We start from the raw sequence: 27,998 nt of genomic DNA, 5'->3' as shown, positions 1-27,998 counted from the left end.
CGCAAAGAAGTCTCACCCACCACGGGTCCTTCAGTCTGCGTCTCTTGCCTCTAGACCTTGTCGATGAGCTTTCCTTCTGAAGTAAGAATCTTGTTGCCATTCCTACAACGTGGAGCAGCTTTAGTTTTTAAAATAGCACTATGTACTTATTTATTTATTCATTCATTTATGTTCTTGGCTACCCTTGGAAATGTTTCCTCTGTCTGGAATTCTCTCCATCCACGCAGGGCTTCAAATAATTAATTCCTACTTATCTTTCAAAACTCACTCAAGATTGGCCTCTTCTGAGATGCTTTTCTTGATCTGTCCCCCCCTCCCCGGCGCCCTCATTCTCATCCTGGTTTGGATGTCTCTCCTCTGGGCCTGGAAGCTGTAATCTTAGATCTTAATAGCTCTGGCTACACAGCCCTGGAACCTCCGGTTTATGGGCCAGTCTTCCTCACTGGACAGGAAGGTCCTGGACGGAAAGAGTCCCACCTTCTTTTACGTGCGGCTGGGGAACAGCATAGTGCTGGTATACAGTAGGTGTTCAACGTATGCGCATGAAATGGGGAAATGAAAATACACTCATGCTTATCTCTCCGCTGTATTTCAATCTCTCACCACTTCACGCCACACTACTACGGAGTTCTGGAGGACTCACGGTTTCAACTTCATAAACGTGATTTTATTAGTTTTGAAAAGTAATAATAAATAAAATAAAAATGTTTTATATGTAACACAAAAGTTCAAACAATACTTAAAATCAGAAAGAAGAAAGTGAGAATTACGTGAAATACTCATTATTGAGTATTCTTCCAGTTTTCTGTGCGTCTAGGTTGAAGTAGCAGAATATGCCATCCCAGGATTTGCCTCTTTGGCATAACGATTGCTTTGAGCCATTCTTTTTTTTTTTTTTTAAAGAAACTGCAGAAGCAGGAGAAACTCTGAGAACAGAGTAGAAATCTACCCTTTTGTCGGGAAGTTCACATTAATAAGGGAAATCTCCATTTCTAACACATCTCCCCCTCTGTAGCCGGATGGAGAAGGCAGCAGACTGAAATCTGCATAACAACCTTACCCTCGTTTACTGTGCTTTGCCTTAGAACCTCCCTTAACTGGTTCCCCTCCCCCCTTCCCCCTCGCCCAACATCTTTGTCTTTATTTGAAGATGGTGTTGAAAATGATGGCTTGGATCCCTCCTGGAGTTTACTAAATTTTCCTGGTGTCTCCCATGTATACCTGAGGTGTACCTGTTAATAAACTTGCATTTGTTTTTCTCCTGTATCTGTCTTTCATTATAGGGAGTCTTAGCTAAGAACTCAAAAGCAAAGAGGGAAAATTATATGTATATGTTCACGCACACGCACACGCACACGAATACGGTTTTACAAGAACGGGATCGTTATGTCAGTAGTGTGCCTTGGGCGCACTGGGCGTTGGTAAGTATAACTGGCGTTATTATCATCATTTTCACGGCCTGCGGAGTTTTCCTGATAAAAGGAGGAACTGATTACCTGCAAAGTTGTGATCAATAACCTCGCATGTACTTTTCTCTTTCTTTCGCTGTTCTTGCATTGATTGCCTCAGGGCAATTTTTTACAAATGTTATTCTTCCATCGAAGATAAATTTCGCAGTAGAGCAGTAATTGCTAAACTGTCATTCGGGACCTTTACCTTTGGTTCCTGGACTCACAGGTGGGCTTGGCAGGATGTGTGTGCACGCACTCCTGTGTCTACAGATTTTCTCCTATCACTTTCACGTTTTGCTGGCGAGAAGTCCATGCCTTTTATCAGTTTCTCCGAGAGGCCATGACAGAAGAGCTGTGATTTACTGAATATCTCTATGTGCCAAGCACGGAGCCAAGCACATACAATTAACCTTCACATGAAGCCTTTATCCCCATTTTACAGATGAGGAAACAAAGTCACAGAGGCTCCCTCCTCTTCCATACATCCTGCAAACCACAGATTCGTCATCGCCTGGCTTCCCTTGGCTGCCAGTTAACAGCCCAAGGCCTTTCCAACTGTTTTCCGAGGCCAACCAGCCTCCCCAGGCCTCTCCAAAGGCCTTCCACTCCAGATCATATCCTTGCGGTTCCATGTTGAAGCGACTTCCAGTGGAGTAGTTTCCAGCAGCACCGCTATCTGGGCTAACGCTAATTTTGGAATAAGTCTTTAATCTTTGAAGATCTTCTCTGTTGTCCGCAAAGAGCTCCTTAAATACGGAGTATTATCTAATTTTCAGGGTGTTTGTTCCCCCGGAACGCCGAGAGACGCCTTGTTGGTACTGGTTGGTTTTTCTCCTGACACAGTTAACTCACTGCACTGGCATTTGTTTTAATAAATACATATTTATTTTTTGGAGGAAGACCAAGCTATTTGTGTCTAGCCTACTATTTAGACTCCACTGTCTCTGTGCTGCCTGCATTCCGAGGTTAGCTCCCACTTGCGTTAAGTGGGGACTCATTTAAATGTGAGCTGTCACACGACAGCACTGTCAACCCCGGGAGGGAAAGAAAACCCCGGGGACCGGCTGGCAGGTAGGGTTGCGTGCGGCGGAGCCAGGTGCGCAGGCGCTGAAGGAAATTCCAGCCCCGCCGAGGTCATCTCAGCTTCACCAGGAGTTGCTAACACCCAACACCGCTGTGCTTCCCCTGACCAGGGATTTCTATAACCTACCAAAGGAGGAAACGGAGAATTGACTCGGAGTAAACAGTTTTCTTTCGCTAACTGGTCACATGCTGGTCACCTGCTAAGAAGTAGGTGCGTAACACAGGGAGGGTTTACACAAGAAACGGCTCCTCAAAATACGGTCTCTGATCTCAAATGGGAAGAACAAGACACACGGCCCCCTCGGCTCTCCAAGGGCCCAGGCGAAGGGCGGGTCAGCGGCCCACCCCTTGGGCCCCGGGGACACCCGCCATCCGCGCTCGTCCGCGCTGACCCACCGACAGGACCCTACGGCGGCGGGCGACGGGGCCTCGACTGCGCACGCGCGCTGCCCGCCGCGTCCCGGGCCGCGCAGAACCTTCGGGAAGGAGGGGGCGGCCGGGGCGGGGCGCATGCGCGGCGTCAGGGCCGGGCGGAAGTGTCGTCGCTGCGCCGCCGCCGCCGCGTGACGCACTTCCTGTTTGTTGTTGGAGAAAGGAGAGAAAGGAAAGCGCGAGGACCGTCGCAGCCCAGCCGCCACCGCCAACCGCGCCGCTGTGTCGGAGCCGAGGAGCCCCGGTCGCCGCTCCACCGCGCCTTCCGCCGCTGGCTCCCGCGTCCTCGGTGAGGGCCGCCAGCGGCCGAGGGGGCGGGCCCGGCGGCCCACCTGACCCGGGCCGTGGCCGCGGCGGGCCGGGGGCCGGGCTTGGTGTGAGACCGGGCGCGGGGGCGCGGGGGGCAGGCGGGGGGCAGGCCGGGGGCCACGTGTGGGGCCGGGGTCCAACTCGCCCCTCGAGGCCCCCTCCCCCGGGCCCCTCCCCCTGTCCTGGGGGGGGTCCTGTCCTCCCAGCGTCCTGCGGGCCGCGCGCCGGTTGTTGCGGGCGGGGGCGGGGGCGGCGGCGCTGCAGCGTGGGAGGCTGGGTTTTCACTCGGTTTTAAGGCCCCACGTAGACTGCCCTGAAGCCAGGAGGAGGTAGGTGTGCAGGAAGAGTAGAGGCTTGTGGGAGGCCGCGCTGCTTAGTGCGGAGACCGGGAAGCGGGCGGGGGACGCGAGGCAGCGTGTCGGGAACTCCCTGCTGGCTTCTCCGAAGTGTGTCGGAGATGGAAATGAAACGCCTGGCTTTCGGCTTACTTAAAAAGCCAGTTTGCTGGGTTTCGCTTCGGGGTGCACCGCAGTTTATATAGTTGAAGTTTCTATCAACTTTTGCCCAAGTAAGGAAAGAACTGACGCAGGAAGTGGAAATTGCAAACTTGTGTTGTCTCGCGAAACGTTTTCAGAGCGTGTGGGTCTCTCTTCGGACGCGTACCTCTCCTGGCTACGCGGAATGGACAAGGCGGTGGGGAAAAGATCTCACCAGCACTCGGGGGGCTGCCTGGGAAGGGTGGACTGAGTGGCGCCCTTTGTATTCTCAGCGTTTTTAGTTCCGTTGTGGATTCTCAGTAAGACTTTATGGCTAGAATCTTATTTATTTATTTATTTTTGCGGTACGCGGGCCTCTCACTGCTGTGGTCTTTCCCGTTGCGGAGCGCAGGCTCCGGACGCGCAGGCTCAGCGGCCATGGCTCACGGGCCCAGCCGCTCCGCGGCATGTGGAATCCTCCTGGACCGGGGCTCGAACCCGTGTCCCTTGCATCGGCAGGTGGACTTGCAACCACTGCGCCACCAGGGAAGCCCATGGCTAGAATTTTTTAAGGCAGGTAATTGACTTAGTGGAAGAGTTCGGCCGAATGACCAAAAAAGGAAAGAGAAACAAACTCTCAGCATTTGAACTTGTGTGTTGCTCGTTCAGGTTTTACTCTTTTTCTAGTAGTTAAACATATGCAAATGTTTTCATGATATCTGAAAGGCATTTTGTACTTCTTTTCTCCGCCCTCTCCCTAGACCACGGCCTCCCCGGATTCCGTCTGGGAAGTTTAATCCAGACTGTTCCTGTTTCCAGAGACTTTAGCTCCTGTGGGTTTAGGAGTTGAGTATTTGTACGGGCTGTAGTAGAAATATGAGTGCCCTTTGTGCATACTATCCAGGGAGCTGAGCTGTGGAATTTTGGGGGTTATGCAGAGTCTTGAATTTGGGGAATGAATTGGCTCTGTCTAGGTGTGGATGACTTGCCAGGAAGTGGGAGGAGAACAAAAGGGGATGAGAGGTTGGTTTTTGAGATTTGCCTAAGCAGGCTTTGTGTGGTGCTGTGCAAGACTAGGAGGTTGGGAATTTAAGGGCTTTCAAAGACTTTGATATATGTTCAGCATCCTCTTCAAAATATCGGTGTTTTAAATTTTTCTTGATCTCAAAGTGGTAGATTTGGAAAGTATTTCTGGTTGCAGGATAGAGACTCACCTGGAGGGCTGGGTGGAGAATATTATTTGAGTAACACTCTGAATACTAAGTCAGCGTAGGGCATTGTGGTGGGATACCTGCAACCAGTGGCATACAATCGCTTACCTCTTCAAGCACACCCATTATTTTTTTAGATGTTAGAACCCAGGGTAGAACCATTTTCCCTTGTATCAGCTCTATTTTGGACAGTTCCAAACAAATATAATTGTACTCCTCAACAGCAACGACAGTTTTCAGCCTAGCAAACTCAAATACCGAGTTTGGGGTGGAATGGTCGGTGCATTTTTTAGTTTTGAAGCGGGCACGGTTATTTTCAGTCCGACTTTTCAGCATCGCAGTATAATCCTGAGCGTGTCATCTTAGTGACGTTGGTGTTATCTCTTGCCTTCCACTGGGGTGCAGTCTGTATGACTGCTTGTTCAAGGTCAGCTGCTACCTTGGTTAACGCTTAAAGGATGGTTAAATGTCACTTCTGGTGTCTGTTGGTAAGGATTGAGTGAATGCAATCAGTCTTTTGATATTTTAAAGAATTTTTAGAAAAAATGTTTTTTTTTTGTTGTTGTTGTTTTCACTTCTTCGGAAATGATCTAGAATTTAGGACAGTGTTCTGTGTTAAAAGTCTCTTTTGCTTAAAATTTGTCCAGGACACCACCCAGTGGCGAGAGCAGGTTAACTGCAGGCTTATCAGTGAATTAGGATGGGATCAGTGGCAAGATTTAAGAAGTGCCGTAGTTTCTCTTGGGTGAACAGAATTTGAGAGAACTTCAAACTTGAAAAAAGTGAGGTAAATGAAGAAAAGTGAAGTAGGTGAAGGTAAGAGTAATGTATAGAAAGACAATTTTGAAGCCTTATTGGAGAAAATGGCTTCCTGGATATGTCAGCTAGAAAAAAATTTGATGCTTTTATTGTAGATTATAATGTGTTTTTCAAATTTTTATATTTTTAGGGAGACATACAAAAACCAGTTGATTTCCTTTTGTTTCAATATCCTATTTAAGAAAGCAGTAAATTTTGGAGCGTGTGCTCTAGAGTGTGAGTTTGCTCCTTTTCCATTCTTTGATCAGAGGATAAAACTTTTGTTTGTGAACTGAGTAAATCTTTTTTAAAAATACGTGGTTTTTAAGATGGGGGAAATTTCTGAAAAAAACAAAAGTAGTTAGAAGGGTTGCAATGTACATCAAAGTAGAAAAGGTTCTAATTTATATCCCTCACTTTATTTCAGAAGTTATATTATTAAGGCATAGTTTGGTTTTCTCTTAAAACTGTTGTCCTGTATAAAATTTGTAAGGACTTACGCCCATTTTAAGTAAAAAGCACCAATCATTGCGTATGGCCGTGAGGCAGTAGAACTACTAGCTGTATGTCAGAATACTCCAGGTATTTTAGGGTTCCGAAGCTCAGTTGCAAGGATCAGTTGTCCCTGGAATGGTGAGTTCCTCGTGCAGCCTGTGATTCTGTGCACTCTGAAACTTTCATCCTGCCTTTTACCAAGAAAGACATTTAGAGCTTACCTTGTGCATGTGATGGTGCACTGGGGCCCTCCTGTGAGGTCCTTTGGGCAGGCCTGGAATTTTAATTGTGTTCCTTTGTGACTATAGCATTGTCCTGGACCCAGAGTACTCAGAAAATCTTGGTTGAATTGGATCCTTTTTCTCGGTTTGTCTGTTCCCTGATTACCCTCTGTGGTTGATAATGGAATCCAGAGTTTAGGAAGGTTGGGCAAAAATGCAGATAGCATACACATTCAGTTCACAAGTACCAGGACTGAGTACTTGGCACGTATTATTTTAATGAAATGAAGTTAGTCATGCCTCCACGCGTCTGGTAAGTGAGGATTGCCGTTGAAAGAATGGTCTTGGATCCTGAGTTGCAGAAGAAATAACTTCCCTTGTTTTTTTTTTTTTTTTTTTTTTAAATTTATTTTTGGCTGCATTGGGTCTTCCTTGCTGCGCGCGGGCTTTCTCTAGTTGTGGCGAGCAGGGGCTACTCTTCGTTGCGGTGCGCGGGCCTCTCATTGCGGTGGCTTCTCTTGTTGCGGAGCACGGGCTCTAGGCACGCGGAGTCAGTAGTTGTGGCTCGCGGGCTCTAGAGCGCAGGCTCAGTAGTTGTGGTGCACGGGCTTAGTAGTTGCTCCGTGGCATGTGGGATCTTCCCGGACCGGGGCACGAACCCGTGTCCCCTGCATTGGCAGGTGGGTTCTTAACCACTGGAGCACCAGGGAAGTCCCCCCCTTGTTTGTTTCAGGAATGCTTTAAGGCATATTGAGTAAGAATGAACTGTAAGTAGATGATCTGTGATAAGGATTGGTAGTTCACCTCTGTTTCTCCCCCTACCTCTGTGTGTGCTGGGAGTTCATCAGATAATGAAATGACGTGTAGGAAACTTGGCCACGTTTATCATTTATTTTCTTTTAAACTTGCCTACTTCTATTCCATTAAGCAAGTAGTATTGCAGAAGATTAGTTTCTTGTCACAACATGAATTCATCATTTAAATGAAGAGGTTTACTTTAAGATTTGTCCTTTTCTAAGTTAGAAGTAATGAGTATTTTGATTTGCTGTTTTTTTTAAGCTAAAGACAGAATGTCTTCAATGGACAAATCGCATTTTGTAAAACTGTGTGCAATATAAATAGTGATCTATGGGGTGGATAATAATGAAAAGCTTTCAGGAAGGAGGAAGGTTGTTTTTCCCCCTTCAGCTCCATTTTCAATATGGAGTCTCTTGGAAGGAATGAAGGAGGATTTTTATTGCAAGCAGAGCAAGGTTTCTTAGACGTTAGATGGAGAGATAATTTGAGAACAGACTCTTGGGTGGAAAGATGGTTATTTTTAAAATCGTTCAATCTTTTCAAAATACTTATTTGGTTGTGCCGCGTCTTAGTTGCGGCTCGAGGGCTCCTTGGTTGCAGCAACTGGGCTCCTTGGTTGTGGCATGCAAACTCTTGGTTGCGGCATGCGTGTGGGATCTAGTTCCCTGAGCAGGATCAAACCCGGGCCCCCTGCGTTGGGAGCGCGGCGGCTTCACTGCGCCCCCGGGGAAGTCCCTATTTTTATATCTTTTATTTGGCTGCGCTGTGCAGCATGTGGGAATCTTAGGTCCTCCACCAGGGATCGAGTCCATGCCCCCTGCAGTAGAGGCGTCGAGTCGTAACCGCTGGACCGCCGGGGAAGTCCCAGGATGGTCAGTTTAGCCCAGTTACACAGCTTGTTTGTGTGGATGGGAAAGGTTTGGGACAGAGCAGCCAGAGGTCTCAGAATCACAACAGTCATGTTGGGCACATATATTCTTCCTTTTTTTTTTTAATTTTTGAATTTTATTTAGTTTTTTAATACAGGGAACATATATTCTTTCAGTGTTGTTAAGAACGTGGGGCATGTGTAACGACTTGGAAATTCTCCTTTAGATAACTCATGAAAGTAAAAATTTTATAACTTAAAAAAGGGGCCAGTTAAGCTGTTGAAAAAACTTGGGTTCTTAGAGCTGACTCATCGTGGAGCACCTTACACTCTAGATGGGTATTTGTGTCTGTCACCTGAGGTGCTTGTTTAAAATCTTCTATGAATATTTCAGGAGGAGGGGAAGTAAATGCTTCTACTGAGTTGGCCATTTTAAGTTGACTACACGTCCATCCGGACACGCTCCATGGGGTGGGCGCCGCCTCTAATTCTTCCTTTTTTTGTGGAAGTGAAAATCCTGTTTGGATTTCTTGGGCTGGCAAAAACAAGGTATTAATGTGGGCCTTTTTTTTTTTTTGCGGTACGCGGGCCTCTAACCGTTGTGGCTTCTCCCGTTTCGGAGCACAGGCTCAGCGGCCATGGCTCACGGGCCCAGCCGCTCCGCGGCACGTGGGATCTTCCCGGACCGGGGCACGGACCCGTGTCCCCTGCATCGGCAGGTGCACTCTCAGCTGCTGCGCCACCAGGGAAGCCCGTGGGTCTTTCTTAAAGATGAAGTGTTGTAAAGAGAACTCTGGAAAAGCAGGGGGACACCTGCATTAGTAAACTGGTCAAGGGGTCAAAGACTACGCAACGACTGCACGTGAGAGATGATGTTTACAGTTAACGACCACCTCTTTGTCAGTTGTGAAGAAAACTGTCTAGGCTCCCTCCTTCCAGTGTACCTTGAGATGTTAGCTAATCATGATGTGAAACCACAATGCTTGGTAAGTACGTACAAGTATTCTTAGTTTCATCATTTATAATTTTATTTTTGGTTTTGATGTACATAGTAGTAGTTCAGGTACAGGCAGACCTCGTTTCACAGCGCTTTCCTTTATTGCACTTCTTAGATACTGCCTTTTCTACAAATTGAAAGTTTGTGGCAACCCTGCATTGATCAAGTCTGTTGGCCCCGTTTTTCCATCAGCTTTTGCTCACTTTGTATCTCTGGGTCACATTTTGGTAATTCTCGCAATATTTCAGATTTTTTCATTATTATGTTATGGTGATCAGTCATCTCTGATGTTACTGTTGTAATTGTTTTGGGGCCCTAAAAACCCCGCCCATCTAAGACAGCTTGTGTTCTGTCTGCTCCACCAACCCGCCATCTCTCTCGCCCTTCTCTGGCTTCCCTGTTCCTGAGACACAACAGTATTGAAATTAGGCCAGTTAATAACCCTCAGTGGCCTCCAAGCGTTCAAGTGAGGGAAGAGTCGCATGTCCCTCAGTTTAAATCAAAAGCTAGAAATGCTGAAGCTGAGAGAGGAAGGCATGTGGAAAGCTGACAGGCTGAAGGCTAGGCCTCTTGCTCCAAACAGCCAAGTCGTGAAGGCAAAGGAACGTTCTTGAAGGAGATTAAGGTGCTGCTCCAGTGAGCACACGAATGGTAAGAAAGCAACACAGCCTAATTGCTGTTGAGGAGAAAGTTTCAGTGGTCTGAACAGGTGAACAAACCAGCCACGACACTGCCTGAAGCCAAAGCCTAATGCAGGCAAGGCCCTGACTCTCCTCAAGTCTGTGAAGGCTGAGACAGGTGAGGAAGCTGCAGAAGAAAAGCTTGAAGCCAGCAGAGGTTGGCTCACGAGGTTTAAGGAAAGAAGCCGTCTCCATAACATAAAAGTGCAAGGCGAAGCAGCAAGTGCTGATGTAGAAGCCACAGCAAGTTATCCAGAAGATCTAGCTAAGATCATTAATGAAAGCGGATACACGAAACAACAGATTTTGGATGTAGACAAAAGAGCCTTCTATTGAAAGATGTCAACTAGGACTTTCATAGTAGAGAGAAGTCAATGCCTGGCTTCAAAGCTTCGAAGGTCAGGCTGACTCTCTTGTTAGGGCTGAACCAGCTGATGACTTTAGTTGAAGCCAGTGCTGATTTTTTACCATTCCAAACATCGTAGGGCCCTTAGGATTATGCTCGTTCTACTCTGCTTGGGCCCTGTACGTGGAACGACAAAGCCTGGATGACAGCGATTCTGTTGACACCATGGTATACTGTACATTTTAAGGCCACTGTTGCGGCCCACTGTTGAGACCCACTGCTCAGAAAAGAGATTCATTTCAAAAAACGACTGCTCCTTGACAGTGACGCAAGAGCTCTGATGGAGATGTGCAGTGAGGTTCAGTTGTCTTCATGCTTGCTAACACAACATCCATTCCACAGCCCACGGATCAAGGAATAACTTTGACTTTCAAGCCTTGTTATTTAAGAAATACATTTCGTAAGGCTGTGGCTGCCATAGATAGCGATTCCTCTGATGACCTGGGCAGAGTCAGTTGTAAACCCTTTGGAAAGGATTCACCATTCTAAATGCCACTAAGAACATTTATGATTCATGGGAAGAGGTCAAAATACCAACGTTCACAGGAGTTTGGAAGAAGTTGATTCTAACCTTTATGGATGACTTGGAGGGGCTCAAGACTTCAGTGGAGGAAGTAACAGTAGATGTGGTGGAAACAGCAGGAGAACTAGAATTATAAGTGGAGCCTGAGATGTGACTGGATTGCAGTAATCTCAGGATGAACTTTCACAGAAAAGCATTGCTGCTTATGGAGAGCAAAAGAAAAATGGTTTCTTGAGATGGAATCTGCTGCTGGTGAAGACGCTGTGAAGATTGTGGAAGTGACAACAAAGGATTTAAAATAGGACATGAACTTAGTTGATGAGGCAGCAGCAGGATTCGAGAGGATTGAGTCCAAGTTTGAAAGAAGTTCTGCTCAGGGTAAAATGCTACCAAGCAGCATTGCATGCTGCAGGGAATCCTTGTGAAAGGAAGAGTCAGTTGATGCAGCAAACTTCATGGCTTCGTTTTAAGAAATTGCCACGGCCATGTAGCCACCAGCATGGAGGCAAGATCCTCCACCAGCAGAAAGATACTGAGGGCTCAGATGATACGTAGCATTTTTTTTAGCAATAAAGGTTTTTAAAAAATTCATTGTTATTTTCGAGGTAATACTATTGCACACTGAACAGGTATAATGTAAAGTAACCTTTTATATGCACTGGGAAGCCAGAAAACTTTGTGTGACTCACTTAATTGGCTTTATTGTGGTCTGGAGCCGAACCCACGGTATCTTTGAGGTGCCTGTATATAATTAATAAGTATGTGCACATATCCTGGGGAGGTGTATGCTTTTCTACTCACGTGGTCTGCACGTGAGTTTAGGTACCATGAGACCCGAGTGTGTGTTCTGAAACTCCTAACATTGAAGGCGAATAAATTTATTGGAAGAGGCAGGGTTTGTTTTTGTTTTGTTTTTTTGGCTGCGTTGTGTGGCTTGCGGGGATCTTAGTTCCCCGACCAGGGATTGAACCTGTGCCCTCGACAGTGGAAGCGCCAGGGAAGTCCCAAGAGGCAGTTATTTTTGGTCTGTGGGTATTAGGCTAGTTAGTGGCTTTACTAAAGAGGCAGCGTTAAAATTTTTTTACTTGATTAGGCCTGTTTTGTTGGAAATTGCATAGATTAACAAACTAGTCCTAAGAAACATTCTTTTTTTTCTTAGTTGAAAATCTAAAGCATTGGTTTTCTCCAGCTTCCTTAACATACAGTAGATGGTGTCAGTGGGAAGTTAAGAACTTGGATCGTTGTTAGAAAGGAGCACCTTCCCGCTCCTCACCCAGGTGCCCTTTAAGTCTGCATCGGTTTTTGTTAGGACCGTCCCTGTCGGTGTGAGAACTGTTGCACGCTGGTCCTTCCCAGGGTGGGTGCCAGCGGTCACACTGGGGGCTGAGCACTGGAAATGGGGCTCATGCGACTGAGGGGCCGAGTTTCCAGTGCTGTTTGGTTTTAATGACTGTAGGTGTTAAGTGACTGTGTTTGGCTTGCGGGTCAGGCAGCTCGGTTTGCGGTGGTGTTTGCCGTTTGCCGGCAGCAGTTCCCCGCCTGAAGTGCTCGTGGACGCTGCTTTGTAAAAAGTCTGCGCCTGCGTTTCCGCGCAGCGTTCTGTCACAGAAACCGTGGCGGAGGGAGGTGCGCTGACCCCCGGGTGCGGGGTGTGGAAGCACGCTGCTCCCTCCCTCCAAGGGCGATTGAGAAGGGAGCCGGGTCGACTGGTCTCAGTCCCCCAAGGGCCCGTGTGCTGCGGTGTTTCCTGTCCCCTGTAGTGCCAGCCGAGCATGGAGGTGACAGGGACGGACGTGGACACTGGAGGTGTTGGGGGAGGGGGTCCAGGTTCTCACTCATCCTCCAGCCGTACAGTCTTCTCTGGGGAGGAGGACGCTTGGCCAGTGTTAGGGGCTAGGTGACGGCCACTTAAAATATTTAGAAATACTGAATTCTATAGAGAAATTCCTGATACGAGTGTGTAAGTGGCTTTTTTGTTTTGTATTGTTTTTTTTTTCACTTGCGGGATCTTAGTTCCCTGACGAGGGGTTGAAGCCAGGCCACCAGTGAAAGCGTGGAGTGCTAACCAGTGGACCGCCAGGAAATTCCCATTAGTGGCTTTTTATTTTGTGTAAAACTCCGGGGTTAGTCAGAAGTAATTTGGATGCAATTAACCTTCTATGGATTTTGGCAAAACTTAGATTGTTTCTTTTATGCCTGATTATTCGGAAGCAGCAAGAAGTGAATTAATCTGTGGCTGACACTGCAGGGTGGTGGTTGTGGGATCAGTACTGAGGCCGACTTCTCAGGTTTCCAAGGAGGTATCCTTGGGATAAGGGATCTCACTTGGTCCTCTGTTTCTAGACCTTGGGGTATTGTCACTTTATTGTCTCCAGAGCACATTTTAATTTGAGTTTGTATTAAAATTTGTTAATCTTATTGGCACCGGTTGAATACTAAAAAGATAGTGTTGATAAGGGAGAGTGTCCATAGCATCAAGTACTTGAGCCCTCACAGCAGGGCTTGAAGGCGCAGGCTGACTCACTCCATAGCCTCTTTCTTTGCCCCACTGTCTCCATAACCTCTCCCGGACACTCTGTTCATACTTTCTTAATTGTATATGCCTAACTTGTTTACAGGTCTGTCTTTTCCTAAACTTGGTGACTTGGTCCCAAGAGTACCATGATTGTTTTCAGTATTAAATTTACATAGTGAAATTCACTCAGAATTACATCCTTGTTTTTACTGAGAGTGAATGCGTTGACGGTGTAATTGGTATTCAGATGGGTTGATCATTTGGGATGATGGGCCGCCATGTCCAAGGTGGAATTTATGGGCAAAAGCTGTGAACTTCACCTGTCTGAAGAGCCGTAGTCGTACAAAGTGAGTCATAGGAGGCAGGACAGTGACCGCAGGTTGAGAAAGACCACGGCTTAGCCAAGTCTGTGTCGGTCCTCGGGTTCCGGTGTTTCCTAGGGGAGTTGAGGGAAGTGCGGCAATGGTGGTCTTACTTTTTGTTGGTGACGGCTGGGGCGTGTCCTCGTTATCAGTGTTGGGTTCTGGGCGCCAAGGAATTGCAGCTTTGGAGCTTTTGCTCTCGGCTGGGACCGGGGTAGTGTTCTTAGCAGTTAACTGCCAAGAAATGTGAGGCTGTATTAGCCTCGAGAGTGAAAACTGCATGAAGGTAAAGCCCTTGAATGTTTGAGGACATCTGTGTGGAAGAGAAATTCATATGCCTTATGTAACCTGAACAAGGACCTCGAGGGACAGTTCTCTGCAGGCTCTACTGTTCAGGAGGAAGAAGTAGCCGTCCAGAACTAAGGGCTGCTCCCAGAGTCTGTTGGGGCAGAGGAAGTGTGGACTCATTAGTGTTTGTTGTAGTGGGAAGGTGGTTTGAATTCGGTTTCTTAAAAGATCATTTTTGTTTAACGGGACCGGGTTGAAACTGTTGGGCCAAGTCTGTGCTTTGAGAATCACTGTGTCGGGGGTTTCACGATAATAGTGTTTTCAGATTCCGGCATTTCTTCTGCATTTGTCTGCTGGAATTCATCTATAAAAAGAAGGTTGGCTCATCAGCTATTTGGTTTCACATGTAGTTTGCATAGGAAAGGCAGTGCAATAAATGCTTTTTTTTTTTTTTTTTAATTGCTGTTACGTATGCTTTAAAAAATTTATTTTTTTGGCTCTGCCTTGTGGCTTTGCAGGACCTTAGTTCCCTGCAGTGGAAGCGCGGAGCCCTAATCACTGGGCCCCCAGGGAAGTCCCTGGTATGTGTACTTTAAATGCACGACAGAGAAATAAGTAGTAGGGATTTGATGTGCAATATGAGAAATATGATTAACACTGCTGTGTGTTATATGTGAAAGTTGAGTAAATCCTAAGAGTTTTCATCACAAGGAAAAAATACTTTTCCTGTGTCTTTTATTTTGTATTTATATGAGGTGATAGATGTTCCCTAAACAGCTGGTGACGATCATTTCCTGATGTATGTAAGTCAAATTGTCATACTGTGCACCTTAAACATGCATAGTGCTCTATGTCAGTTATACCTCAGTAAAACTGGAGGAAAAAAATGCATGGCAGCCTTTTTGATACTCAGAATCCCTTCTGATCTGTGGATGTTTCATCAATTTTGCTCCGATGTCATTTTGACATGGTTGCACGTTTTTCCCTTTTTGACTGACTTTTGAACTTTTTACTTTGAAACCATTGTATATTTACAAAAGACTTGTGAAGATAGTACAGGAGTTTTCCTGGATACCTTTTTTTTTTTTTTTTTTTTCCTGGTGGTACGTGGGCCTCTCACCGTTGTGGCCTCTCCCGTTGCGGAGCACAGGCTCCGGACGCACAGGCTCAGCAGCCACGGCTCACGGGCCCAGCCGCTCCGCGGCACGTGGGATCTTCCCGGACCGGGGCACGAACCCACGTCCCCTGCATCGGCAGGCGGACTCTCAGCCACTGCGCCACCAGGGAAGCCCTCCTGTATACCTTTTACCTAGCTTTCCTTAACATAACAAATGTAACCCTGGTGTTTATCAAAACTAAAAAATTATGTTGGTACAGTACTGTTAACTACAGACTTTATTCACATCCCACCAGTTTTCCCCCCAAAGTTCTTTTCTTGCCACAGACACCAGTCCAGGAGCCCAGATGGCACTTAGTTATCATTTATTCTTAGTCACCTCCAAGCTGGCACAGTTCCACAATCGTGTTTTTCTTGACCGGCCCTTTACTTTCTTGATTGACAGCATACCCTAGGTTCATTTGGCACCTTTGCTGTCCCAGACCTATAGCGTTAGCCAGCGCAGTGACGTGTCATTCCCTGACTCCCCAGGGGGGCTGACAGCGTCCTTTAGAGCTGGTTTGTTTGGTGCTGGACAGTAGGTAGTGTCTGTTGTGATATCATCTGCATATTTAGAGCTCATCTTGGCTGTGAGGAAGAGGCTCCCACAGTATTTCAGAGTAGGATATCTGGTGCCACTGAAGATCAAGAGAAGTTGAAGGGGTTTGAGGTATTTTGCAGGTAAACCAGGCAGAACCGTGGATTAGTTAGTTGTGTGTATGTGGCGCTGTCGCAGTGTCGGTGATGATGGTGAAGGTTTCCAGCCAAGCAGCTTGGGGTAGAATTAATAGGGAAAGGCCAGGTGTGGGAGTGGGGAGGACGGAGAGTTAAATTTGGTCATGTTCTATTTGGGATGTCTTGTCAGACGTCCAAGTGGCTACGTCAGTAGCCATCTGTCTGTTTGTGTCTGAATGCCAAAGTGAGATCTACGATTGGAGCTAACATTAGGGAATCATTGCTACATAAACGGTATTTAAATAACAGAGTGGATGAAAACACAGGAGTGGGGTGAGAAGGGGGCTTTGAGCCCCCGGCCTTCCCACTGTTTATTCACAGGCCGATTGAGGGGAGCAGGTGGGCAGGAGGTAGGCAGACCAGGAGACTCCACAACCGGAAAGCCCATGGGTGCTCTAGGGCTTTGGGAAGTCAAACAGCGTGAGCCCTGAATGTGCGCGTTGCCCGTTAATTGGGGAGGCTTTTCCTCTTGACGTTAAGTCGGAGCCAGCTTCAAGCGGTGGGCTGGCTGGAGCTGGACGGGACTGTAGTGGAGGCAGTGTTTGTGTCCACAGTTGGCTGCAGACTGGGCGTCGGATGGGCCTCGCTCAGTTCGTCTGCGTTTCCTTCTTGGGTAGAGTCTCCATTTAGAAAGGAAGAAGATGGCCAGCATCCGAGTGTGACTTGTGTCCCAGGCGCTGTTAATTCATGACGCTCACGTGCTCCCTCAGTCCCCGTGACGGTCCTGTGGGACAGATGAGTCTTCCCGGGGGGTGTGATAGGTGGTTAAGCGGTCACAGCGCTCACCCCTTGGCGGGCGTGGCCGAGTCTAAGCCCATCTTGCCGTGTCTGCGCCGACTGCCCTGAGGACCTCGCTCTTGCCCACCGGTGTCTGCAGGCACTGGCACATGATTGCAAATACAGGACAAACCGATTGGGCTTAGGAGATGACGTGAGCTTTGAGCCGGGAGCAAAGATGTGTAAGCAGTGGCGTCTGACACCCCGGTGACCTGGTCACGTGTGGCTCAGGCAGTGGTTCAACTGTTAGGAGAGGGCAGCTTCATCCTGAGACTTCTCTCCTTGTCCCACTGGTGACAGTGGTCTGGTAAGGTTTCCCCGCCTTTTTGTCACTGCTGGGCACTAAGGGGTCCCCGTGCAGCAGTGACTGGAGCTCAAAAGTGAAAACACCCACAGACCGTGAGTTACTAGCCCTCTGAAGTACAGACGCAGGGATGCTGCTCTTCTGCTGCGTCGCGATGTTCTTGCCAGTGGTCAGGCGTTTGGTTCCAGAAGACGTGAGGTGAGGTTGCTGTGCTCCTGCTCGCCTGCTCTTCTGGGCGGTCACCTCCAGGCTGGCCGCCGTGTGCATCTTGCCTGCCCCAGGAGTCTGAGTTTTCTTTTGTCTCTCGAAAGAGTGCACAGTTGATCCTTGAGCAGCGTGGGGCTTTAGGGGTGCTGAGCCCTTGCAGTTGAAAATCTGTGTGTGACTCTTGTAGTAGTCTGTTGTTGACCAGAAGCCTTACCGATAACAAAGTTGATTGGCATGTACTTTGTATGTTATATGTATTATATTGCTGTATTCTTACAGTAAACTACAGAAGATATTAAAATCATGAAAAAGAGAAATTGCATTCACAGTATTGTATTTATTGATAACGTAAGTTTACGTCATATTTTTACAAGACAAATTGTCTGTCAGTATCTACGTGACAAAAATGAAAAGATAATGTGAATGAACTTCACGTTTGTTTATAGTTGTGATAATTCGTACATCGATAATGAAACAGCAGCAGCATGATTGCTTTATGGTAGCCTAGTGTAATCGATAGGATTGCTTCACGATAGCCTGGCCTATACACTAATGAATGAATCATGAAACCTTTATGACATACAGTATTACACTCATTCATAATACAGTATTGGAAACATTGTTACATTTTTAAAAACCCACTTGTGATCAGCTAATAAGAGACATACTGTGTGGTTATGTAATTCTTTGAAAGCAAGGTTATAGAACAAAAACTAAAATGTTACTACTTTTGTATTAAATATCACTCACCTTATACCTATGTAAGGATGGACTGGTCTATATCTATATTATATCTTTTGCATTCGTGGTTTACCTAACTTTTTCTTAATTTTTTCAGTATTTCCAGACTGCATGGTTCTTCTGTGAGTTTTTTCAGATTGTTTCAAATCTCCAAAAAATTTACCAATGTTTATTGAAAAAAATCTGAATACAAGTGGACTCGTGCAGCTCAAACCCATGTTATTCAAAGGTCATTTGTAGTTTTTTTAAAAAGTTCAATTTTAATAAAATTAAGGTGCACGATGTGCATCTTAAAGTTACATGAGGTTGTGTGTCAACTGCATCTGGATGAAGCTGGAAAAATAAACCAAATTCAATTTTAGGATATCTTTGATCTTAACTTTCTTATCGTTTTACTAAAGTATTTGAATTAAGTGAGTTAATGTTTATAGAATACTTAGAATTATACCCACTGTACCTGTTTTGTTAAATTTAAAAAACTTTTAAAGTCCTGTTCTGTGCTTTCTCACAAAGATGCCTGTGCACTCCTCCCTCTCATTGATAAGGTTACATTTTATTTTTAAATTTTTATTTTAAAGAATGAGATATAATTGATTTCAGACATGTTTATTTGAGTCATTTATGTCTTGCAGTGTGATTGCCACCTGAGTTAGCTAACACCTCTCGCATTATGAAATTAACTTTTTTTTTTCTTTTTGCGGTGCGAACGTTTAAGATCCAATCTCAGCAACTCTGAATATATGACAGTATTGTTGGCGGTAGTCACCACGCTGGGCGTTAGATCTCCGTAGCGCATTGAAAGATCTCCACACCGGTCAGACATACACAACGTGGGTTGCAGAGATACTTGTTTCTCTAGCACAGCTCTTTTCGCCTCCCCACCCTGGGATAGTATTTGGTGGTTTTGGAGAGCTTGGAGCATTGCGGGTTAATGAAGGTAAAGGGGTTCCATTCTGCAGTTCCAAGGCTAAGGCTTTGATTCTCAGGGGTGCTCCCTTTCCCCCCCCTCCCTTGCAGTTCAGTGGACTGCTTTTCTCGTCTCCCTTTCTTGCAGGTACAGCCTTTTGAGGAGCCTAAATTACGGATTTTCATTGCAGCCATTAGTGCCACAGAAGCAAGTCCCACCCTGAAAGCACAGAGCAACAGCCCCGCCCCCCTCGGGATCACCGTTCTTGGTGTAGTTAATTCTCTGTTTCTGGCACTTTAACTGCTTCAGCTCAGCTGGCTCTTCGGATGTGTTTGTTGGATTTTTATCTAACATTTCTAGAGATTTGAGGTGGTAGGGAGGGGTTTCTGTTTTGATTCCCCTGTGATATCTTTGAGTTATTTTTTGCACAGAGTCCCCGGGCTGGTACGGAGGGGCTTTTTTCTCTGTGAGTGCTTCTTCCTGACCCTTGTGTGTGGACAGCCCTCTGTAAACGTCCGACGGGGGCTGCCCAGGCTGGCGTGCGCCCCCCCCCCCCCCGCGCCGAGTCCTGACGTAGCAGATGTTTTTTTACCGTGGGCCGCTTCCCAGTGTGGAAAGGTAGACGCGTGTGATACAGTCGTGCATCCTGTGTGAGACGCGGGGGTGTGTCCCAGCTGTGACATTATGTAACCCCGGCAGGGTGGCCTCCGGGAGGTTGCGGTCTCATGTATTTGTTTACAGTCAGAACACTGCATTTGAAAAGCTGATCCTGGAATTTGGGGGAAGGGTACTGAAAGCCTAGCTTCAGTTTTTTTTTTTTTTAAAACTATGCTAATGTTTTTTTTGTTTGGTTTTGTTTAATATTTATTTATTTCGGCTGTGCCAGGTCCTAGTTGCGCCACGCAGGATCTAGTTCCCCGACCAGGGATGGAACCCGGGCCCCCTGCATTGGGAGTGCGGAGTCTTACCCACTGGACCGCCAGGGAAGCCCCCTAGCTTCCCTTTTGAGCACAGCTGCTTGACAGAAGAACTTTGCTTCATTGGGTGAAGTTACTTTGTACTCTTGTGTGGAATAGGCCTGTTTCATGTAAGTTTTTGGTCACTGGCTTGATGAGGTGACTTAGATGTAGACAAGTAAATTCATTAGACTTCACATCTTAAGAGGGAGCAGATGTGTCGGTTGTGTTCGGTGTGTGGGAGCCGAGGCTCGACCCTCGCGGTGGAGGCGGAGGCGGCAGGGATTCGCCCTCCTGCGCCGTGTAGTGATGGGGAGATGCACCGCGGGCGTCCCCTGAAGGCTTGCTCTTTGCGTGCCCTCTCACTGGGGCTGCCAGCAGGGGCACAGTGTTTGTTTTCATGTCCGACGGATGGGCACGGGAGGCCGGAGGGACAGTCCCAGGAGTAGCCCCGAGTCAGAGCCGGGGGCCGTGGGAGGGTGTTGGCTGGTCACTGGCGAGGGCGGCCCGGCTGGGAAAGGTGTCTGCCGTTCCCATGTAGCGTCCCCAGGGCAGGGACGGCACGTTTGTCAGGTGGCCGCGGGCTTGCCCAGTGCCTGGCACAGGAGTGCAGGGCGTGAGGAGGGGACCGATGCTGTGGGCTGCTCAACAGGGGCCTGGCAGCTGGTGGCCGGCGGGCCCCAAGGCTGGTGTAGAGTCACCTGTCGGTTTTATTTAGTTGAGACTATTCTTAGCTCGTTTCAGAGCGTTGTTTTCCCTGCGTCGGGAAGGGTCTTAGGGTGTGAGCCTTGGATTCAGCTCCCAGACGAGGCCCCGGCCCAGCAGGCTGGTGGTTAGTGCCCAGGCAAGGCGACACCCCTCACGCCTGCTCCGTCCGCCCCTGCCCCCGAGGTGAGCCCAGCCTTGCAGTCTCATCACTGACCGTGGGTTTCTGATTGCAGGACTCGTTTCCAACAGCCGGTTAAAACATGGTCGATTACTATGAAGTTCTAGGCGTGCAGAGACATGCCTCAGCCGAGGATATTAAAAAGGCGTAAGTAATTGTATTTCTGAGTAAGTCTGTGCATTCGTGTGCTGGTCATTCGCAGTGTGACTTTATGTTGCCCCTGGAAACGGCACTTCCGGTGGTGTGAGTCTCTGACTGCTGCCGTCTAGTTTGAATTTTAGACAGCATTTAACAAGTTAGCTTTTGCCTCAGACCTAGGCCCACCTTGCCACCTGTCATTCAGGGAGAAGAGGGCTCTTGGTTTCCTCTGTCACTTTGTCTTGGGACAGTGGATTCTGTTTCTGCTGGAATTAGATCAGAAACTTACTGAGGGTGTGAAATCAGCCCAAAGAACTTGGACGCTGGGCCTGGAAGTGGGGCTGCCTGGTGCTCACAGGGTTGTCAGCGTAACACCTTGGTGTGGCTGCTTAAAGGTCCCCGTTGCGCGGCCCTGTCCTGGCCCACGTTCACGCTTGAGCCTAGCACTGCTGTCTGTCCTTGCTGAGCCTTTGTGACCAGGGCCTGGCCCGTGGGAGGCATCTGAGGCAGGTCTCAGGTCACGGGCAGCTCTCAAGGTAAACTGGGATCAGTTTAATTCAGTGTTAACGTACAGCAGAAGGTTGACAGATGTTTAGCTCCATACTGATGCCGCAGCCTGGACTAATAGGGAATCGGGTTCCGGTTTGCGTTGCGGGAACCAGCTTTTTAAGGCTTAATGAAGTCTATACCACTAGACTCGGTAGGTGTGCAGATGGAAATGAAGGATTTTTGAACCAGGTTGTTCTTTTAAAAACGCTCAACTTATTCAGCAGGTTGACTGCTGTTGGGCGTACCTGACGCTGCTTGCAGAATATCCCTGGGTCAGACCTTGGCCAGGACACAGCGGGGACCAGGCGGCCAGGGACGTACCTTAGAGCCGTGTCACCAGTGGGCTGTGGGGTTTCTCACACTTGCTCACGGTTACAAGCAAGAACAGCTGGGTACAGTTGGAAGTAATTCTACTGCTCTTCAATGCATGTGACATGTGCACAGCACGTGTATTAACTGATGCAGAGTCCTGCCTGTGTTGTGCCGGACACGATGAAAGCACGGCATCTCCGGGTCACTGAAGCGGTGGAGTGGAGAGGCAACGCGTGGTACCCCTTACCTCGCTGTTACACCTTGAATCTAAAGGAATCTCGCAGTCTTTCCCAAGGCATAGATAATTGAACCTCCTCCTGGATGCTCATACATTTCTTCACTTTCACACAGGAGGCTAGTGCAAAACAGTTGTTTTTTCTCTCTCTCTCCTTTTGTAGGGTTTGTCTTTTTTTAAATGGAGGGTTTGTAGTACTTGAGGGGTTTTGGTCTGCTACTGCATGGTTAGGTCCACGATGATTTAATAATAAAGTACTGTTTTATCATTAGATTGCAGCTTTAATCCGATTTTAATAAGTTAAGCTCAGGTTTTTGATTAAAATGCTGAAATTAAATTGAACCACAGCAGCTTTACATTAATAACTTGCCAAGTGTTAGAAGGACTGTTCGGTTCGCATCCTAGTCTTAGATTTTTAAGGAGCACGCCCTCTCCCCGTCTCATGTCCCCCCACCCCCTCCTGAAATGTACACCGCTTATGTGTAGCTAATTAGAAAAAGGTTTTTTTTGTTATTTGGAAAGCATGTACTTGTTAATGTTAATTGGAACCGTGGAGCAGACCGACCTTGGTCATGGAATCTTTAAGTGAATCTTGAATTCACATCTCAAGTCGTGAAAGGTGCTGGCATATTCCACTGTGCCGTGGCCAGTGGCCCACTTTCGCCCACTGATGTGAAAGTGACGGGCTGGTCAGGCGATGGGGACATAGGGGCAGGGACAGTCACGTGGGCTCCGTCCCCTCAGGGAGCAAGGCCTGTGTGTGCGCGTGCTCCACGCTCTCAGCCCGGGCTCCGTGAGCGCGCTTGCTGCCCACGCTCTGGTCCGCACACGGTTGAAAATCATTTTTTTATCTCTAGACGTGGGTTCGTATGACGCTGTCGATTTTAGAACCTTTTATTCATTCTGGCAGAAAGGGAGATGTCACAGTAGAGACTAAGGTTAATCTCAGTAGTTTGCAGCTCTCATTTTTTTGTGTGTTTCAAAGCCCACTGGCTTTCTGGACATTGGATTGATCAGTATCGTTTTGCTCCTTTTAAGATACAGGAAACTGGCACTGAAGTGGCATCCAGATAAAAATCCTGAGAATAAAGAAGAAGCGGAGAGAAAATTCAAACAAGTAGCTGAGGCGTATGAGGTGTTATCAGACGGTGAGTAGCCCAGCATGGGGGCTGTGCCCTCCCCAGGGCCTGCGGAGGGAGGGATGGCTGAGGGAGGTGTGGGACAACGGGAAGGAGGTTCTGCTTGTGCACATTTGACGTTCCTGTTCCTGGCAGCCACTCGGTGGGTTAGCCGTGAGTGCTGTGAGGTACCCTGGCCTCTAGACTTCTCCTAGGGTGGCTCTTTTAAAGCAGTCCTGACCCCCTGGTCTGGGGACTGACGGGACAGGTCAGGTCGCGGGAATCTGTCTGGGTCACTGTGGGTGCGGTGGAGGCCACCTGTGTAGTTAGTGTCGTGATCTCTCATCCCCGTTGCCCTATGAACACCCTGTGTGAATGTGCTGGCTTCTGCTTGAAAGCATCTCCTGCGTATCAGGAAATCAGGCATCGCGCGTGCAGCTGAGGTTCAGACTTCGCAGCTTGTACGTTTCCCTCCCAGGCCTAGAGCTTAGGTATTGAATGGAACTGACAGTCAGATCTGCTGGCTTAGTTTCAGGGGTCATGCGGAAGGTAGCTGTCAGCCAGATAGATTCCCTGGGTTCCTGGTAAGAGAAGCATTGTGTGTGGGCCGTGTGGTAGGGAGAAGACTGTGGATGGAACCTTGTGAGAAAACTGCTGACACCACCTTGCCAGGAAGAGGTATTGGAGGGCCTGGTAGAAGTCGAGGCGGACTCACTGACCACAGGGGGTGGACCCTTTGCCTCAAGTGTCGCTACGTGTGGCCAGGTTCACTGTTAAAAGAGAGTTCTGATTTTAGAGCCAGCTCCATGTGACCGTCACCCATGTTGACAGCTGACCATCTCACCCCGTGTTGACACCCGTGTTAACATGGGACCATCTTGCTTATGTCCTAACAACCCCTCCCCCTTTATTTTGAAGGAAGGCCTAGTCGTCTTATTTCACAAGGAACTTTTGTCCTTGTTACCATTGTCATTGTCCTGGTGTTTGTGTGCTGCTGATCCAGCACTCCCAGGTTTGTGGAGTTCACGGACCAGGAACATCAGAAAAACGGAGGACTAAAGTCAAGCTTGATTTTTGGTAGAAAGAGAACCTTTAAACTCCCATAAAAATGTTGTTTTTTTGGGCTTCCCTGGTGGCGCAGTGGTTGAGAATCCACCTGCTGATGCAGGGGACACGGGTTCGTGCCCCGGTCCGGGAAGATCCCACATGCCGCAGAGCGGCTGGGCCCGTGAGCCATGGCCGCTGAGCCTGCGCGTCCGGAGCCTGCGCTCCGCAATGGGAGAGGCCACAACAGTGAGAGGCCCGCGTACCACAAAAAAAAAAAAAAAAAAAAAGTTGTTTTTTTGTTTTTGTTGTTTTGGTGAGAGGGAGTGTATTTTTCACATTCTCTTATTCAGCCTTCAATCCCAGGAGTTACCTTCACGGATACACAGTTACTGTTCTTACAAGTCTCTGATTACCAAAAACTGGCTGTAAATGGTTTGCTTCTACACTTGTTTCCCCCATAAACCCCTGTTGTTTTACCACACGATTTTGTAGAACATGAGATTTTAGGGGCACACACATCTTGTAGCAAAGGAACCTGTATGTCTGAGCAGGGCTGCATCGTAGTTGTTCTTATTCTAGAACATAGGTGGTAAGATGACCAGGGATAGTAGACCATCATCAAGGCTTGGGTGGGCTCTTGCCTTAAACCAGGGTGCTTAAGCTGTATGTAGCCTTTGGGTTGGCTCTTACTCTGGCTGTTATGTACTTCGTCTCCTTTCTGCCCTCACCAAGACCCTGTCCTGTTTCTCTTTGTGCCACAGATCTTATCCCCCAGTTGGACTTTGTAGTAAGAAGGTACATGTCTAGGGTTGGAATCGTTTTGCAACTTTCTAGTGGGGTTTTGATGTAGTATGCATGGGCGCGGTGAGCAGTAGAGTGAAATAAATGTTTTAAACTTCACAGCATTTAAAGATGTTTCGAGTTGTGTTTAAGGGAGAGAGGCACTTAGATGTTCTCTCTTCACCTGTTCATCTACAGTAAGGGAGGCCTAGCTCTTTAAAACTGAGCGTGGAAATTGAGAACCACAGCCGATCTTCGTTCGGTCCACAACTTTGGAAACACCTTATTGAATTTTGAGGGAAAAGAACAACTTGGTCTTTACTGACTTGTCTTTTTAAATTTATAGCTAAAAAACGGGACATCTATGACAAATACGGCAAAGAAGGATTAAACGGTGGTGGAGGAGGTATGTGTGTACACGTTGGTCTTTCTCTTGGCCTTGTAGTGACAAGAGGGGGTGGTCTGATGGCAAAGGGTCTTATGGGGGTTCAGCGTGTTATTTCTCTTGGACACTCATGTTTCAGTAAATACGGATGCAGTCTGGAGGGTGGGCTGGATTGGGGGAAGGAAGGAGAAACTGGTAACATGGAAAAAGCTTATTAAAAATCTCTTGTTTTACTAGGAAGTGTATATTGGTATACGTTTTGTAGGTAGGAAATACTGTAAAACCTCACGTCGTCGTGAGTTTGTACCCTGAGAGCAGCAGCACCTGATGTGTCAAAATACCCTTAGGGTTTAAAGAAACAGATTCTTTCGAAAAACTAAATAACCACCAAAGTAACTGCCTCTGGTGGTGAGGCCTAGACGTGTGTATTTTTGATGAAAAGTTCCTGCAGTGATCTGCCGTCCTGCCGGCTCCACAGTGGGCGTTTGGACATTCACGCTCCAAAGTGACCGTACACACGTATGAGTGAGTGTTCATGTGCTCGGCTTACGTGAAGTTTCACGACAAAGAATAAAAATAGTGTAATGTTGTGTGCTGATGACACATTTAGAGATGATGAGACAGTCCTCGGGCGCTGTGTGCAGCTCAGGACTGATGTCCAAGCACATTTCCCAGCTCTGGGCTCAGGTGGCTTTGATCTCGGTAGGGCTTGAGAGAGCCTCAGGTTTATGAAACATTTTCCTTTTTTAGATCGTGATTTACATTGAAGTGTAATGTTCTGTGGACAAGTGACTGTGTGTCGGCTGCAAGCAGGAAGCCGTAACTGAGCTGTGCTTTTGCTTCTGCAGGTGGCAGTCACTTCGACAGTCCCTTTGAGTTTGGCTTCACATTCCGAAACCCAGATGACGTCTTCAGGGAATTTTTTGGTGGAAGGGACCCATTTTCATTTGACTTCTTTGGTAAGTTCATCATCTGGGTCGTTGGTTACATGATGTGTCCGTGACTCACGAAGACAGACATACCCGTTCTGTTTAATCACGGTTGTAGCTTGTCCTTAAACTTGCTGTCTGAGCAGTACAGGAGTTTAATTAAGCCCCTTTTCCTTCTCCCTTCAGAACACTTTTCTGAATTTTACACCTTGCGTGTTTACATAATAAAGGCTTTAACGTCCTCATTTCCTTGGCTGCGTTTGGCTCCGATGAACTACCTCTGCAGTGGGAAGGATGTGGGCACTGGGGGCTCAGAAATGCTGTTCCTGGTCGGACAATGAATTCTGTGTGAATTTGCTGTGTAATGGTCTGGTTCAAAACACTAAGCATCGAGGCAGATATTGTTCAGAAGACATTTGATCTTTAAACTTGTTTTTGTTTTTCTGATTGTGGTGTTAGTACTATTGAGTTTGCCGTTTTGGGAAAGAAGGGACACCTCTAGAGCAAGGCATCACAGATGTTCATCTTTGAGAGAATAGCTTTGCCAAAGGAGCTGCTGTTTCATCGTAGGAGAGGGTTTCCCATCCGCTGCACCTCTGGGTCCTGGTGCCCGACCAGAGGCAGAGTGTCGGGAAGTCACGTTAGGGTCTGGTGTCGGGAACGTCTGGTGTGCTGGGCGACTCGAGAGGTCAGGGTTCATTCAGCGTGTGCTGCTGAGGCCACTGTTGTCTTTGGCTCCTGGAGGGGGAGACATAGCCTGTGTTTGCTCCCTTCCTTGCCTGGAGCCTGGTTGAGAAGACTGAACGCCACCTGCAGCCCCTCAGGAGGGAGACAAGAACAGCGGTTCTGTCTGCAGCTGACACGGGAACCGGTGGATCCTGCCCGTCTCAGGCACGAAGAGGGGAGTAAGGCGCTGCCGTGTCTGGTAGGTGTCGGGCCTTTTACATGGCGCCGTCCTTCAGTTTATTTCAGGTGGGGATTCGGAGAGGCTGTCCTTATTTATTTTCGCGTCTTTCTTGGCGTATAATTGCTTTACAACGCTGTGTTAGTTTCTGCGCTTTCTTATTATTTTACTGCTGTGTATGGCTTTACTTTTTAAGAAAGTAGCTTATGGAGGAAAGGTGTGTATGTATACTAGTGTCTATTAGCATTTTCACGGGTAAATGTAGCAACAGAAGTTAAGCAGGGGAGTGTTCCAGTGGGGTGGGAGAGGAGACGACGGTGTCATCTTTTTTTGAAGACTTCATTTTTTTGCATTAATTACTACTACCATAAGCAGAAATATGTATTGGGAAGGCTCCCTATAAATATGATATGAAACATAATTATGTCCTTTTAAAATTTTCCCTTATATTGGTAAAATATCTTACTGTAAGAAAAACACAAACAGTTTTTAATGATCTTTCCCGTCTTAAAATTACCTTGTGTCTCATTACAACCTTTAGTGAGCTCCAGATGTGTTATTTTGGGGGAACAGGGCAGTGCTGGGTGAAATTGGCCCGGTCTCTGCCACCTCGAGCTGAGAGGGGGGTGGGGTGGCAGAGCAGGCTGCCCTCGCCAGGGCTGTGGCCAGCGGCCCACACGTGCTTCTTCACCACTTACGGGGCTTCTCAAGGGGGGAGGCCCTTAGTGCTTGAGCAGTAGCCAGGTTTTGTTTTCCTTGGGAAAAAAATCTGACGGGCCAAGATTTCTCATTAAAAATGATTTTCCTTGAGCCGCTCTTTCTAGAGTAAAGAAGGGATAGAGATGATAATCAGATGTGGATGAGTTAAGTAACGTGGTTTTTACCCATTATGAGTACTGATTTTCACATCTTCTAAATTGAGATTTGTGTATATAAAGAAATCTTTGTGTGCATATGTAATTCACCCAGAAGAGTTACAGATGCAGGACGTACGGTGGAAACTTCTTCCGTTGGATTCA

At 47.4% G+C, this 27,998-nt stretch overlaps 1 protein-coding gene across 14 annotated transcripts in view; it reads left to right on the top strand.

The window, feature by feature from the left end:
- Positions 1–2,813: 2,813 nt before the first annotated feature.
- Positions 2,814–27,998, top strand: part of DNAJB6 (DnaJ heat shock protein family (Hsp40) member B6) — a 72,451-nt gene continuing 47,266 nt past the window's right edge. For 4 of the 14 annotated variants that reach the window (XR_010842020.1, XM_059074672.2, XM_067041735.1 and 1 more), the window contains exons 1-5: positions 3,096–3,255; positions 20,638–20,729; positions 22,855–22,964; positions 25,108–25,167; positions 25,995–26,105. Coding sequence is in view for 13 of the 14 variants with exons in the window: in XM_059074672.2 (XP_058930655.1) it covers positions 20,665–20,729; positions 22,855–22,964; positions 25,108–25,167; positions 25,995–26,105 (346 nt within the window). In the remaining variant the exon portion in view is untranslated. Of the gene's footprint in view, positions 3,256–3,587; positions 3,605–16,854; positions 17,084–18,887; positions 19,011–19,631; positions 19,828–20,292; positions 20,541–20,637; positions 20,730–22,854; positions 22,965–25,107; positions 25,168–25,994; positions 26,106–27,998 lie in introns of those variants that run through there. The other 10 variants (XM_067041736.1, XM_059074667.2, XM_067041740.1 and 7 more) reach the window with 9 other exon arrangements.

The sequence above is a fragment of the Kogia breviceps genome, chromosome 9 (assembly GCF_026419965.1).
Source record: "Kogia breviceps isolate mKogBre1 chromosome 9, mKogBre1 haplotype 1, whole genome shotgun sequence".
NCBI lineage: Eukaryota > Metazoa > Chordata > Mammalia > Artiodactyla > Physeteridae > Kogia > Kogia breviceps.
The sequence above is the reverse complement of the archived record's forward strand: the minus strand, read 5'-3'. Positions and strand labels throughout refer to the sequence as shown.